We start from the raw sequence: 16,577 nt of genomic DNA on the forward strand, positions 1-16,577 counted from the left end.
ATCCCGAGCTGTTTCGACGTGTAGTGGGTGCGGCAACTCACTGTACCAGTGCATGCTCCCCAACTTGACTTGACTTTGCTTTCTCATAAAGAAGCCTCTGCAAGCATATCTTCTGAAGTCGATGTATAAGTTTTACTGATAAGTTTGAATGTTTCTTCTAGTGCTCTACTGGCTACAGCTATAAGAGGAGTTTTATTATTTTAAATTTTCCTACACACCGTAGTTGGTTGTGGTGTCACTTGATTTATAAATACAACATCACTTAACTATACCAGTTAAACTGAAATTCAAATTCATGTAGACCCCAAATGTGAAAAAAAACACAACTTCAAAAATACCAATACCAAAAATGACCAATATTTTTTTAAGAAACATGCACCCTGTCCAGGGCTTCATCCTGTATTGCGCCCTGTGCTAGCTGGGACAGGCTCCAGCAGACCCCCGTGAACCAGTTCAGGACTAAGTGGGTTAGAAAAATGACCGACTGACTGGCTCACTCACTTGCCATAAAGTTTACCTCGTACTCAGTGCCATCTTAATGTATGGGCACTGGGGGCCCAGAAGCATAGGAGCCCATGATGTTTCTGATGCCTATGTAGGTTCTATTTTGGTATCAAAACAGGATTTTGCCCAGAGGCCTATGATGCTATTAAGAAAACCCTATGACTTTGTAATTGAAACAGACTTAAAGGTGACACTTTTTGCCTTACGTTTTAAAGCCAGAACCAGCGAAGACTGACACGAGGTTTCATGAAGCAGCAGCCACACCAGTAAGTACTCAACCATACATCCAGAAAGAATGGCAAGGGAGGTCAATAACAACAACAAAATATGATCCAGTTTAGCGTGGATTAACTTACTGTTCTCCAGGAATTCAGAAACGTAAGTATATCCATGAGGAATGGCTTCCTTCTCTGATATGAGCTGAATGTCACCCACCACTGTGGGAGTCTGGGTCTGGAAAAACAAAAAGACGGCAAATATAACTCATTTTGAAGAGAGAGACTAAAATTGTAAATATAACTCATATTGAAAAGAATAACTAAAATATCAATAATTAACCTTATTACTTTTGACTACATTATCTGCTTTTGTGGTATTAAACAAAATGAAATCTACACTGCACACTGAATATCCCTTTCTCCCTGGTTAAGCCAGTAATTGTTGTATTTGAAACAGTGGCATATTATAACAAAGAAATTATTTTTAAAATTCAGTATCCACTCATTTCATTGTTTTCTTAAAAGTAGACTGGACAACAAGGCATGACTTAAAAAAATAACACGTGCATCCATCCACAAATCCTTTATCAAAAGGAGTCACATGACATCCCCAAGACCGAGTCAGTGAACCACTGCTCTAGGAGAGGTGATTGGCTCTGGTGCCTCATAGCACAGCTCTACAATGCATTTATTGTTGTGATAGGTGTGAGATTCAGGTCTCTCTCCGTCTAATAGCCAATAATTTAGACATCTCTCTTCACCCCTTACACCACAGATTTCAAGTATAAGTCTAGTTAATGCCATCTACAGAAGTTTCCAGATAACTAAGCTGCACTGACAATGGAAACAAGAAGGAGTACAAAAAGGGTAAGTCTGGTGGTGGACTCTGTCGTGTTGTTCAGGAAGAGACTCCTGGAATTGAACGTTACATAATCAAAAAAGTTGGTCTTGCAGCGATCAAGGGAGCTCCTGAGATCAGTTTAACAGTCCATCTGAACAGTAGACTGGAACAGGTGGTCAACACAGACCTGCAGTACATAAAGGTGTACAGCAGCACTGCTCTTCTGTCTAAGGTTGTTTAGGTCCTTTATTGTGTGGAACAAGACGGTGGAGATGTTCCATAATTCCAAAGTGGCCAAGTGTCCTGTTCAGTGCTGCAGTCTGCAGGGGGCAGTAGAATGCCAATTGCATTACAGGACTGGCCCTACAGTGACTAGAGACTGTGGCAGAACAGAACAAGATGGCAAAATTGGAGACCTTTATGATCAATGCTGCGCCGAGCTCTTCATGATACATTGTCCTTGAGCAACTTTACCCACCTGCTTATTCCAACACTAAGGGGGCTCTTTTTTGCCCACCGCTGTCTGTATAATGCCTCCTCCTATTATGTGACACACTGGTATTGGAACAGTGTTTCTTTAGGGAAACTGCACATTAAAAGGTACGCTGGGTATAAGAAATAAACAGTTCTGAGGCTTACGCTTACGTAACAGATTCCTGAACTGTTTTGCCCAATGTTTTATGTTGCTGCTGGAGCAAGTGAATTTCCCCGCAGGGATCAATAAAGTGCTATCTGTCTGTTTTACTGAGATAATAGATAAATTAATAGCTGCAGCTTTGAAGTGTGATGGCACTGAAATCATGTCTTATTTATGTTAGCTGATAGCCTAGCAGTGTCTGGATGGAAGAGGTTATAGTTTTATCTGACATCCGAAACTAGCACATTGAAATTCTTTGTTCTTTCCGGAAACAAAGTAAGACAAAAAGGCGAATAAATCAAAATAAAAATGGCCAATACACAGATGTACCTACCAACAGGGACTACAGAATGCAATACATCCATCCATCCATCCATTTTCCAACCCGCTGAATCCGAACACAGGGTCACGGGGGTCTGCTGGAGCCAATCCCAGCCAACAGGGCACAAGGCAGGGAACCAATCCCGGGCAGGGTGCCAACCCACTGCAGGACACACACAAACACACCCACACACCAAGCACACACTAGGGCCAATTTAGAATCACCAATCCACCTAACGTGCATGTCTTTGGACTGTGGGAGGAAACCGGAGCGCCCGGAGGAAACCCACGCAGACACGGGGAGAACATGCAAACTCCATGCAGGGCGGACCCGGGAAGCGAACCCGGGTCCTCCTAACTGCGAGGCAGCAGCGCTACCCACTGCGCCACTGTGCCGCCTGAATGCAATACAGCAATGCACAAACGTATCATGTGGAATAACGTGCTCACGCATTAAACAGGACAATCTTGGTGTTAAAGGACAGCACTTGGATAATGTGTGCCAAATGCCACTCGGTGGAGGGCTAATTATTTTAGAATCTACTGTGTTGGGGTGTGATGATGGAAAAGAGTCTGCAAGGCCATGGAAGGGACAACATTTTTTGTGCTTATGATGGCTGGAATCCTCAATAAACAGCACAGGCTTTAGCTGAATGATTGGTGCTCAGTGGGTAAATGTGACATGGACTGTGATTTTCAGTCATGTAATTAGACACGAGGGTGCGATGAGATCAGCGACTGCCATTGGCAAATCTGACATATCCCACGACAAAAAGTCGCGTAATGTGACATCAGCTTTAGCAAAATAAGCATTTAAAGGTAGTGGCAAAGCACTTTGTATGTACTTTATATTAAATATGCAATATACAGTGCATCCGGAAAGTATTCACAGCGCATCACTTTTTCCACATTTTGTTATCTTACAGCCTTATTCCAAAATGGATTAAATTCATTTTTTTCCTCAGAATTCTACACACAACACCCCATAATGACAACGTGAAAAAAGTTTACTTGAGATTTTTTGCAAATTTATTAAAAATAAAAAAATTGAGAAAGCACATGTACATAAGTATTCACAGCCTTTGCCGTGATGCTCAAAATTGAGCTCAGGTGCATCCTGTTTCCCCTGATCATCCTTGAGATGTTTCTGCAGCTTCATTGGAGTCCACCTGTGGTAAATTCAGGTGACTGGACATGATTTGGAAAGGCACACACCTGTCTATAGAAGGTCCCACAGTTGACAGTTCATGTCACAGCACAAACCAAGCATGAAGTCAAAGGAATTGTCTGTAGACCTCCGAGACAGGATTGTCTCGAGGAACAAATCTGGGGAAGGTTACAGAAAAATTTCTGCTGCTTTGAAGGTCCCAATGAGCACAGTGGCCTCCATCATCCGTAGGTGGAAGAAGTTCAAAACCACCAGGACTCTTCCTAGAGCTGGCCGGCCATCTAAACTGAGCGATCGGGGGAGAAGGGCCTTAGTCAGGGAGGTGACCAAGAACCTGATGGTCACTCTGTCAGAGCTCCAGAGGTCCTCTGTGGAGAGAGGAGAACCTTCCAGAAGGGCAACCATCTCTGCAGCAATCCACCAATCAAGCTTGTATGGTAGAGTGGCCAGACGGAAGCCACTCCTTAGTAGAAGGCACATGGCAGCCCACCTGGAGTTTGCCAAAAGGCACCTGAAGGACTCTCAGACCATGAGAAAGAAAATTCTCTGGTCTGATGAGACAAAGATTGAACTCTTTGGTGTGAATGCCAGGCGTCACGTTTGGAGGAAACCAGGCACCGCTCATCACCAGGCCAATACCATCCCTACAGTGAAGCATGGTGGTGGCAGCATCATGCTGTGGGGATGTTTTTCAGCGGCAGGGACTGGGAGACTAGTCAGGATAAAGGGAAAGATGACTTCAGCAATGTACAGAGACATCCTGGATGAAAACCTGCCCCAGAGCGCTCTTGACCTCAGACTGGGGCGACGGTTCATCTTTCAGCAGAACAACGACCCTAAGCACACAGCCAAGATATCAAAGGAGTGGCTTCAGGACAACTCTGTGAATGTCCTTGAGTGGCCCAGCCAGAGCCCAGACTTGAATCCGATTGAACATCTCTGGAGAGATCTTAAAATGGCTGTGCACCGACGCTTCCCATCCAACCTGATGGAGCTTGAGAGGTGCTGCAAAGAGGAATGGGCGAAACTGGCCAAGGGTAGGTGTGCCAAGCTTGTGGCATCATATTCAAAAAGACCTGAGGCTGTAATTGCTGCCAGAGGTGCATCGACAAAGTATTGAGCAAAGGCTGTGAATACTTATGGACATGGGATTTCTCAGTTTTTTTATTTTTAATAAATTTGCAAAAACCTCAAGTAAACTTTTTTCACGTTGTCATTATGGGGTGTTGTGTATAGAATTCTGAGGAAAAAAAATGAATTGAATCCATTTTGGAATAAGGCTGTAACATAACAAAATGTGGAAAAAGTGATGAAGCGCTGTGAATATTTTCCGGATGCACTGTACATTTAAATTTATTGAGTTCATACGAATCAATTATGAACACTTTGAAATCACGTGTTTTTTTTATGTCTAGTTATGCAGGTCGTCAAGCTTTATGGGATTCTCCCCTATTTTTGACTTGCTAGACCAGGGCTAGGACCAGGCCCAACTCCAGTCCTGGAGGGCCGCAGTGGCTGCAGGTTTTCATTCTAACCCTTTTCTTAATTAGTGACCTGTTTTTGCTGCTAATTTTAATTGACTTGCTCTTGAAGACTCAGACCCCTTAATTGTTTCTTTTTCCTTAATTAGCAATTATGAATTTAGAATAGATCTCTGTGTATGTCAGATATTATATTTTTTTCAAACAGATGTCACAACTGTTTAATTGGTCCTTCTTTTGCACTGCTGTTTTACTGTACTACAACATGACACCACCAATCAACATTTTCCACAGCACAGTGATATAAAAAAAATTAAGATGATCAACTTTCTTTTCTTCCCATTCTTACCAAGTGAAGGTGTTCAAGCCTTGAATAGTGTGACCTTAACATTACGGGAACAATACAAGTCACTAGATAACTGGCGTGACAAGGCCACATGGGATACAGGGAAAATATTAGTTAATCTTCTTTCTGGTCGACGTCACTGTACAGTTATTCAGAGGGCTTGCAGAATTCATGCAGGCATTAGAAACAAAGGCTAAGTTGAAGGATCTCAAGTCAGGTTAGCATCATGTTGCCAAAGCAACAAAGGAAGTGATGTGGCATTTCTAGCTGTAAAAATCCGGCTTTTAAGAGGGAGAACTGCAGGGGACAGAACAAGAAGGTAGCTATCTGAGCTAATTAGGAAAACCCCGAAGAACTTCACGCCAGGGGCGGCTGCTGTTTGGTGGTGGCCACCCAGAAGACAGTTAAGCAGGTGAACGCCCTTCAGTGGAAGGAATATGGGACTTTGTCAGTCATTCTCAGGTTGACCCATCTGGTGAGTCAAAGTGGTTTCCATTTAATTAGGATAGTGCCGAGCAGAATATATACACGTGGTGGCTTGTTTTGTGTCTCTTTATTGTTTGGCTGCTTATTAAGGAAAAAGAAACAACTAAGGGGTCTGAGTCACGTCAATTAAAACGAAGGCAAAACAAGCTAACCAGCAGCAAAAACGGCTCACTTATTAAGAAGATGGTTAGAATGAAAACCTGCAGCCCCTGCGGCCCACCAGGACCGGAAGTTGGACACCCCTGATCTAAAGCAAAAGAACTGAACTTTCCGCCCTCATATCTTCAAACTGCAATCAATACAGGTTTTTTTTTTTCTTCTTTGTTCTTCTTCATGTGTGTACATCTGTATTCATGTTTTTATGTGCATGTTTTGGATAGGGAAGAATTCATTAGATGGTTCAGGAGGGCATACATGGAGAGAAGGTGTCACCGATAGTTTACTTGGTAGCACTTGGTAGATGCTGATGAGGATCTACCAAGTCAAAAGAGCAGTGACTGGACAGGAATTGCACATTAAAGTTAAAATGTGAATTTCCCCTTGGGATTAATAAAGTATCTATCTATCTATCTATCTATCTATCTATCTATCTACAGTAAGTGGAGTGGAGGATCTCCTACTCACTTTAGGAAAGACACAAATAAATGAGAGTGTAATGATACAGGGGTGTCGAACTCCGGTCCTGGAGGGCCGCAGTGGCTGCAGGTTTTCATTCTAACCATCTTCTTAATTAGTAACCAATTTTTGATGCTAATTAACTTCTTTAGCCTTAGTTTTAATTAGCTTGACTCAGCCCTCTTAGTTGTTTTTTTTCCTTAATTAGCAGCCGGACAGTAATGAGACACAAAACATGCCTCTACATGACCAGCTCACCTGTACCCATCAAACAAAATGTGAAAATAAAGAAAGGTGAAGGTCTCAGTAAGGCTGATCTCTCAGGTCACCAAGAAAATAATAGAATAGCAACAGTTTTGGAAATGTCTGCTGTGACAGAATGAGAGCAGCAACAAGCCATAGAATTGTGAATTTCCCATTGGGATTAATAAAGTATCTATCTATCTATCTATCTAGAATTGAATAACTGGTTTAAATTAACAGCAACAACCAGCTTCTCATTAAGGAACTGGTTAGAGTGAAATTAGTTGGAGTTTGAAGCCCCAATTTAGCTGGTCATTTGTTGGCTTGTTTCACATCTCATTTCTGTTTAGCTGTCATTTAATGAAGAAAAGAACCAATTCAGAAGACTTACTCATTAAAAACAGGGCTATTAAAATAGAGGGAAATGAAGTTAATTAGCAGTGAAAACTGGTCACTGATTAGGAAAAGGGTTAGAAAGAAAACCTGCAGCCACTGCGGCCCTCCAGGCCTGGAGTTCGACACCTGTGATTTAAGAGATTAAAACCATTAAGAACATCAGCAGTGATCCAGAGTCAATAAAACTGCTTTCTCCTACCGTCATGGTGTAACAGAGGTAATAGCCCGATTTGATCCCAAATCCTTTGCCAAAGTTTGCGCTTGATCCATCATGGGTATTGGAAATCTGAATAAAGGAAGGAAAAAGTATTGTATTAATATACAATGCTATGAAGTACCAGAAGCTTTTCATTTTTTTTTATATTTATTTATTAATTTTATTGTAATTATTCCATACATATAGATTAATTTATAACAAAAAAGAATTGAAGACAAATCAGACCCCACCCTTAAGAAGGGGAGCTTAGCCAAAGGAGAATTGCTTAAGGCTTTTTATCCATCCATCCATCCATCCATTTTCCAACCCGCTGAATCCAAACACAGGGTCACGGGGGTCTGCTGGAGCCAATCCCAGCCAACACAGGGCACAAGGCAGGAACCAATCCCAGGCAGGGTGCCAACCCACCGCAGGACACACACAAACACACCCACACACCAAGCACACACTAGGGCCAATTTAGAATCGCCAATCCACCTAACCAGCATGTCTTTGGACTGTGGGAGGAAACTAAGGCTTTTTAATAGGGCAAAAATAAACAAAAGAAAGGAAGAAATATATATAGGTAAATAAAAAATTAAAAAATGGAGAAGGGAAATAAATGCGGTAATAATTCCAGAAGCTTTTCAGAATGGATAAACAAATGACCATAACAAAATGGCTCCAAATATGCAGCAGCAATTATTAAACACTCAGGCAAATAGAAAAGTGTCAGTTTATTGTATGTCCCCCAACTCAATTCCCTGAAGGGAACACTTACCACTTTGTAATCTTTGGGACAAGTCTGAGGATTTGACGTCCATGCCACACCAGTTAGTGGAAGGATGCTCCTGCCATGTGTTGACATCTATGGAGGAGAAGGTCTGTGGTCAGCAATGACTCAAAAACTTGAAAAATAAAACGGATTATTGGTCTTAAAGTAATAATTGGTCTTAGTGTGAAGTAATTCATGGCACACCAAAAGTAATAATTAATAAGGATTATTAATAGTGCCTTCCATACTCTACTTTTCACACTACTTTGGATTTTTAAGAATGCTAGTTAAATACAGTCTGATCTATTGATGCACTCTCTAACCAACAGGTTAACAACATTAAACAGCTTTTCTTTCCAGCGATTTTCAGTCGTAGCCTTCATTTTTTCTTTTTTTTTTTGTTCTTTATTTCGCCTTATACAATTTCTTGTATTAGGAATTTGTTAGTTTTCGCATACCCCTTGGGGTCAGAGCGCAGGGTTAGCCATTGTGCAATGCCCCTGGAGCAATTACAGGTTAAGGGACTTGCTCGAGGGCCCAGCAGAGTAGGATCTCTTTTGGCAGTGACGGGGATTCGAACCGGCAACCTTCTGGATACCAGCACAGAGCCTTAGCCTCAGAGCCACCACTCCGCCCTATACATGGTTTTAGCCAGTCGGAGACATTCAGCAGCGCTCTCCCGTCAAGCCGAATGCCTAATGTGACATACCCAACGACTGAGACCCACTAGTCTGCGATTGGCTATGGCAAAAGCAAACCCATTTTATTTTATCATTAGGCACAGGGGCAGGACGTATACACCGGAGAGCTGGCGACCAATGAACGCTCACCTGGAAGTTCAATGCACAGACTGTAGTGATGAGGTATAAGGAAGGTAGGCGTTTTGAACCCCATAAACAGAAGAGAATCACATCTTTTCTTTCGTCTTATGTAGTAAAACAGAATGGAAAAAAGAAAATGAGCCGAGACTGCAGCTGAACACATTACAGCTATTAACCCTTTACACAGCGCGGGCTCCGTCAGGCCTCACAAACAGAAGAGAACCCTGAAAACCATGAGGACTGATTTAGACCATTTATGTCAGGTAGAATGCCCAGTGGGGGCCGAGTGGTCTCATGGCTTTGGAGCCCCTGCAGAATTTTTTTTTTTTTTTTTTCCAGCCCTCTGCAGATTTTTTTTTCTGTCCTCGTGTCCATCGGACCTTACTTTATTCTTTGTTACTTAGTATTGCCTAATCTTATTTTTATATTATTCTTTTTTCTTTCTTCATCTTGTAAAACAGGCGGCGCAGTGGTAGTGCTGCTGCTTTGCAGTAAGGAGACTGTGGGTTCGCTTCCCGGGTCCTCCCTGTGTGGAGCACGTTTTGAGTAGTGAGAAAAGCGCTATATAAATGTAAAGAATTATTATTAATTATTATAAAACACTTTGAGCTACATAATTTGTATGAAAATGTGCTACAATATGTAAATAAATGTTGTTGTTGTCGTCTGTCAGCAGTCTTGTATTTTACATACCATAACAGAATGGAAAAAAATGAAATAAACGTCAGAGACTGCTTCTGAACTTGCTGCAGCTGTTAACCCTTCATATAGCACCGGCTTCATCAGGCAGCATGCTATTGGCTATTAGAAAAAGGGGCGTGCACGACTTTGCTGAAAGATTGGTGCTCAGTCGGTAAATGTGACATGGACTGTGATTTTCAGTCATGTAATTAGACACGAGGGTGAGATGAGATCAGTGACTGCCATTGGCAAATCTGACAAAAAGTCGCGTAATGTGACATCAGCTTTAGCAAAAAAAGCATTGAAAGGTAGTGGAAAAGCACTTTGTATGTGTTTTATATTAAATATGCAATATACTGTACATCTAAATTTATTGAGTTCATAAGAATCAATTATGAACACTTTGAAATCATGTGTTTTTTTGGATGTCTAGTTATGCAGGTCGTCAAGCTTTATGGGATTCTCCCCTATTTTTGACTCTCTAGACCAAGGGTGCCCAACTCCAGTCCTGGAGGGCCGCAGTGGCTGCAGGTTTTCATTCTAACCCTTTTCTTAATTAGTGACCTGTTTTGGCTGCTAATTTTATTTGACTTGCTCTTGAAGACTCAGACCCCCTCAATTGTTTCTTTGTCCTTAATTAGCAGCCAAACAATAATGAGGTACAAAATGAGCCAAAACAGGACCAGCAATCTGTGACCATCATACACTATCTGGGAATAAAGAAAGATAAAGGTCTCAGGAATGCTGATCTGCTCTTAGAAAAGAGAAAATCCATAATTTCGGAAACATCTGCTATTGCACAATGAGAGCAGCAACAAGCCATGGAATTAAAGAACGGGTTTAATGAACGACGAGACTCAGCGCCTCATTAAGCAGCTGGTTGGAGTGAAATTGGTTGGAGTTTGTGGCCCTGACTTAGTTGGTCTCCTGTTGGCTCACTCACTTCACATTTCACTTCTGTTTGGGTGCCATTTAAGGAAAGAAATGAAGCAACTCAGAGGAACGATGAATAAATTCAGGGAAACATTTCTTAAAAACTAAGTCAATTAAAATTAATTCAAAAGAAGTTAATTAGCAGCAAAAACAGGTCACTAATTAAGAAAAGGGTTAGAATAAAAACCTGCAGCCACTGCGGCCCTCCAGGACTGGAGCGCTAGACCCTCATTTTTATGCCATTTTTGGACCATATTTTGTGCAGGAAATTACACCCTTCTGATAAAAAGTAAACCAATAAATGTATTCAGCAGAAATGATTAGAAGGACTTCAATTTGAGCAGGCCACATCAGCCGACCCGAGGGGTTCAATTACATTTTTTCACAAAACTTTGAAAAAAATTATAGGCACATGGAGTGACACTTTATGTAATTTTGAGGTTGCTGATCACAAATATGGTCATATTTTTAATATTTGATTCTTTATTGGTGGTCCTAGGCTTCTAAGTGCCACTCCCAGAAGGTTAAACGTAATATAAGCATGTGGGGCATCGTTTTAGACTATTTGAAGGTCAGTGATTATGAATGTGATGTTATTTTTTGATTTTGACTTTTACTAGAGATCTAGCCCTGTATTGACATCTATCAGAGAGAGAAAAATGACAGATTTCTATTACAACCGATAATCTTTAGACACTGAACATTTACATTGAAGCACACATTTTATTAGATAGATAGATAGATAGATAGATAGATAGATAGATAGATAGATAGATAGATAGATAGATAGATAGATAGATAGATAGATAGATAGATAGATACTTTATTAATCCAAAGGGGAAATTCACATACTCCAGCAGCAGCATACTGATAAAGAAAATATTACATTAAAGAGTGATAACAATGCAGGTATACAGACAGATAATAACTTTGAATAATCCATCCATCCATTTCCAACCCGCTGAATCCGAACACAGGGTCACAGGGGTCTGCTGGAGCCAATCCCAGCCAACACAGGGCACAAGGCAGGAACCAATCCTGGGCAGGGTGCCAACCCACCGCAGGACACACACAAACACACCCACACACCAAGCGCAAACACTAGGGCCAATTCAGAACCGCCAATCCACCTAACCTGCATGTCTTTGGACTGTGGGAGGAAACCCACGCAGACACGGGGAGAACATGCAAACTCCACGCAGGGAGGACCCGGGAAGCGAACCTCAGGTCCCCAGGTCTCCCAACTGCGAGGCAGCAGCGCTACCCACTGATATTATATCTAATATCTGACATAAGTGTTCTAGTCTATTATGCATTTCTACCACATCATTATATTTCTTATGAACATCCTGAATTTATGCCGACTTAAGCTAATTCAGACTGGTTTCTTTTATCCAAAGTGACTTACAAAAGAGGTGAGCATAATCAAGCAAATATCAGTCCGAGGGGACTGTTTAGGAACAAGAGCTACAACACAGGGTTACAAAAATTGATCATCATATGTTATTATGAACTAGAGTGTTCCTAAGTCCCAGAATTACTCAAAAATGCCCACTGTGGTATTGGGAACCTTTAAACCCTGGCTAGTTACAAAGAATCTTTATAAATAAAGCCATTTATTTTTACACAAAATGCTCTGCAGTACAATTAAGCTCCAAGGAGCACAAGTGGCAAAAGGAGTTGCCTGGAAAGACAGTCCAGGTCAGGTCAGGTTAGGGAGCATGCACTGTTACAGCAAATTGCTGCACCCACCACATGACGAACCAGCTTGGGATCCTGATTGGCAACTCCCCCAGGCAGAAACACAGTCCAATCTCACCCCCTAGAAATGATCTGCCACAGCCAGTTGTTACGTGAGTGTCCCCTTGGCCTGGTCCAGCCACTCGGGTCCTCAACAATGAGGGTCCTGTGAGCGGATCACCCTCAGGTAATCGTTCCACATGGCCATAGTGCCGTAACTGACGCTCCCTCACAATGCAGGTCATGTGCCTCATTTGGGACTCCATGAGCAACACAAAGTCAAAACCAGCGGTGACCAAGGACTCTCCAAAGAGACAGAGTACCGAAGGAGTCCAGTCTTCATCTCAGGTCACTGGATAGCGCCCATGTCTCGCAGAGGTATGCAAGTCATTACCAGAGGCAGGTAAGTCCCAGTACACAATTCAGAGAATGATCATATATCACAGGAGCACAAGAACAATCACAAATCTGGCAAAACACACCACACCCAGAGCACATTCAATGAACTGCAACAGATTATGGGTTTTCCCAGTCCCTTGATGTGATTGAAAAGGTGGCCCCCCGTGTTGGGCGCCAACCCACAAGTCATGTGGAACATAAAAGACAAAGCATAGAAACTAAATAACCAAAAATATTAACATAAAAATCGGGAGTGGTCTCCCCTGGATTTTCTTGCATACTCAAATATGGGGATGGATATTTGAAGAGTAAACCACAAGACAATGATTATATTTTTATATTATGTATATTAAAGAACCATCAATGACAAATCAAATTAAACTCAGACTCTGCAGCTGCATGAATAAAAAAAGTACCACTTCCGGCTAGCGGAAATAGCTCAAAAGTTGGTAGAAATTTACATTTTGTACCTAATACTTGTATACAAAATTTGATTGACCTAACTGAAAGTGTACTCAAGTTATCGTGTTTACATAAACACCCACAGGCAGACACACAGACATAATTCCAAAAATGGTATATTCGGACTCAGGTAAGTCTAAAACAACGAGATTTATCAAAATCAGATTTTTGCACGATTACAATACTCAACCTACAAGAAAATAAATCGGACTCAGGGAGGTCTAAATCATCAAGATTTGAATCGAATTTTTGAATGATTTTACAATACTTTCCATATAATTCATACACGAGAAACTAAAACATGAACAAAACATGCATGAAAGAGACACTTGGCTGAAACATAACACAAGTGAAGAGCTCACAGCTAAATGCAAGCTAGACTGAATTCCTTCGTTATATAAACCTAATGAATCCATCATCAGTTAGACAGGAATACATGGAACAAGAGAGTCTTCAAAAGCTTCTTATAACACATTGAGGAAGTCAGCATTTTGAATGGAGGGGGTCAGCTTGTTCCACCAGCTAGAAGGTACACATGAAAAGAGTCTGGATTGAGACTTGATGGCAGACAGAGGCGGTGTCACCAGATGCTGTTCAACAGCACACTCGAGTGGTGGAGTAGGAGCATAGGACCTCACAAGTGCCAGCATATACATAGGTGCTGACTTGTTAACTATTCTGTAGACAAGCATCAAGGATTTGAATTTAATATGTACAGTATCACTACTGGGAGGAAATGCAGTGATCTGAAAACAACTACATTTTAAACTTTGTATTTCTGACATTATATAACAACATGCATAACCCTGTTTGAGCCAGTTAAGGGTCACACAGCACTGCCTATTCCAGCATCACTGGGTTCAAAGCAGGAAACAGCCCCGGACGGGATGCCAGTCCATCGCGGGGCACACACACTTCCATGATGGCCAATTTAGTGCCACCTATTAACATGACCTGATACTGACAGTGAACGGATCGGGTTTTGAACCCTGGACGGGTGGATCTGGGAAGCAGCTGTGCTGTACTCTGCTGCCTTGCCGCCCACTTTAAACACAATTTAAGTCCATCGTTAGACTACTCATGTCCCCCCAAACGACACGACATCATTCGTTCACTTGACCATTGCCGGTTTACGTGTGTATGTTGTAGGAGCCGGCAACAACATCCAAGTCCCAAAACTACACGAAAGGAGAACCTAAAGTCCAAAACTACGATCTCGAGTCACAAAGTAAGAAAAGTCTCGTTTTTTGTTCAGTTTGCTGACGCTTTTTTGAAGTTTATTTTTTTTTTAGGCGGCGGAGTGTGCGAGGTTCCTGTAGTTTCGACGATACGACAGAGGTAGGTGTGTGTGTGTGTGTGTTTGTCACCCGGCCTCTGTCGCACACATTAGTTACTCAGAGTCAAAGTAAAGGCTCTCCTCGAAACCAGGAAGTTTTTTTTTTTTACTTTGTTACTTTATGCGGTACCCACCGTTGTTTCCTTCTCGCTTGATCCGATCTTGTCGTAAACTGCGATGCCAAAACCTCTTAAACGGTTTCCTCAAACAGTCCCCTTTCCTTTGTTTTGTCCCTTGGCTGTCTCTGTTGGACGTCCTCGATGTACCGCTTCTGTAGGTACAGCTACCTGGTCACACTTTTTTTTCGGGGGTGGGCTGTTCAAACTTTGACGTGGAAACCGGAAACAGTCATTAAAAACTACAAAGTCCAGGATGCTCTATTTCGAGCATGCGCAGTAACCTTCTGAAGCAAGCGCGCAGGAGGATGGACTACAATTCCCAAACTCCTTTTGTGCAAAAGTTTGATCCAGTTTACCCGGTTAGATTACGTTTAGTACGTGTCGGCGTATATATGAAATTTTTGATTGGTAAACCTCTACCGTTTATTTAAACTACGGTGGCCAAATGCTGCTACAGTTTTTGTACTCAATATGGTTTGTTCCTGCTCGTTTACATTGTTGTATCTGGCCTATTGTCTATATATTACATCTTGCCTGAAGAAGTGGCCCGAGTTTCCTCGAAAGCTTGTATATTGTAATCTTTTTAGTTGGAAAAATAAAAGGTATCATTTTGGTTGACTTCTCTCGATGTCAACTCAGAAATATCAAACATGGGATGGCAGCATGCGATTTCTATGATAGACCATAGATGAATAAATTAATCGTCTGAATTTCTTCTTTAGATCTGTCTCGTTTTCTTTCCAAAGACAAGATAGCCTTTGTATTTGTGTTGCGAGATTCGGGCACCGGTTGGATCAAATAGCATTTGAGGTTCATTTGAGTTATCGTTTTAGAGGCATGGCGTTTTCTGTCTTGTTTTTCTGATAGCTTTGGCAATTGCTTGATATGTTTTAACACTGCCAGTTTACATCAGAAAATTACTCTTATTAAGTTAAACGCCATGATTTTGACAGATGAACTGTTGTTTAATGGCATAATGTGGCCACTTTCAAATCTTACAAAGTAACGCCATTTTACATATGTTAAAATGAGGGTATCACGTCTGTAATGCTTTACGACAGGGGTAGGCAACGTTGGTCCTGGAGTGCCACAGTATGTGCAGGTTTTTGTTCCAACCCAGTTCCTTAACGAGAACTCAATTATTGCTGATGAAGCACATATTGCTTAAGTGACATTTTAATGCTTCATTTTAGTGGTCTCGCTTGTTAAGGTTCTCCAACCTTAATTGCTTATTTCAATCTTAAACTGCTGCATTCAGTGTTTTAATTGCTCCTTATTAGCAATAAGATGTAAAAGACAAAGCAGCCAGCAGTTCTCCAGCTAGCTTTTTTCCAATTACATCTGTGTGTGTTCACATGCACGGTTTGATTTAATAAAACACTTAATAGAAAAATGTGACAGACTGAAAATGATCTGTTTTAGGCTTCAAATCATTTGGATGATATCCTTGGAAAGGAAAAAAATCTACGATATAAAAGCCTTACATTGCACAGACTAACAAGCCATAAAATTAAATAAGGTCTGAGATTGGCAATGATTGGTTTCTAATTAAGCAATTGGGTTGAATGAAAACCTGTAGCCACTGCGGCTCACCAGGACCGACATTGCCTACCCCTGTTTTACATCTTATTGCTAATAAGGAGCAATTAAAACACTGAATGCGGCAGTTTAAGATTGAAATAAGCAATTAAGGTTGGAGAACCTTAACAAGCGAGACCACTAAAATGAAGCATTAAAATATCACGTAAGCAATATGTGCTTCATCAGCAATAATTGAGTTCTCGTTAAGGAACTGGGTTGGAACAAAAACCTGCACATACTGTGGCACTCCAGGACCGACGTTGCCTACCCCTGCTTTA

General features: G+C 41.5%; 1 protein-coding gene across 1 annotated transcript in view; it reads right to left on the minus strand.

Moving 5' to 3' along the window:
• mvb12a (multivesicular body subunit 12A) overlaps positions 1–14,937 on the minus strand; it is a 35,006-nt gene extending 20,069 nt beyond the window's left edge. The window contains exons 1-4 of the mRNA XM_028822893.2: positions 14,734–14,937; positions 8,234–8,320; positions 7,456–7,542; positions 861–957 (exon numbers count right to left, since the gene is read on the minus strand). Coding sequence (XP_028678726.1) covers positions 861–957; positions 7,456–7,542; positions 8,234–8,320 — 271 coding nt within the window. The 5' untranslated portion in view covers positions 14,734–14,937. The remainder of the gene's footprint in view (positions 1–860; positions 958–7,455; positions 7,543–8,233; positions 8,321–14,733) is intronic.
• Between the last annotated feature and the right edge of the window lie 1,640 nt (positions 14,938–16,577).

This window comes from Erpetoichthys calabaricus, chromosome 17, assembly GCF_900747795.2.
Source record: "Erpetoichthys calabaricus chromosome 17, fErpCal1.3, whole genome shotgun sequence".
In the NCBI taxonomy this organism is placed as follows: Eukaryota; Metazoa; Chordata; class Cladistia; order Polypteriformes; family Polypteridae; genus Erpetoichthys; species Erpetoichthys calabaricus.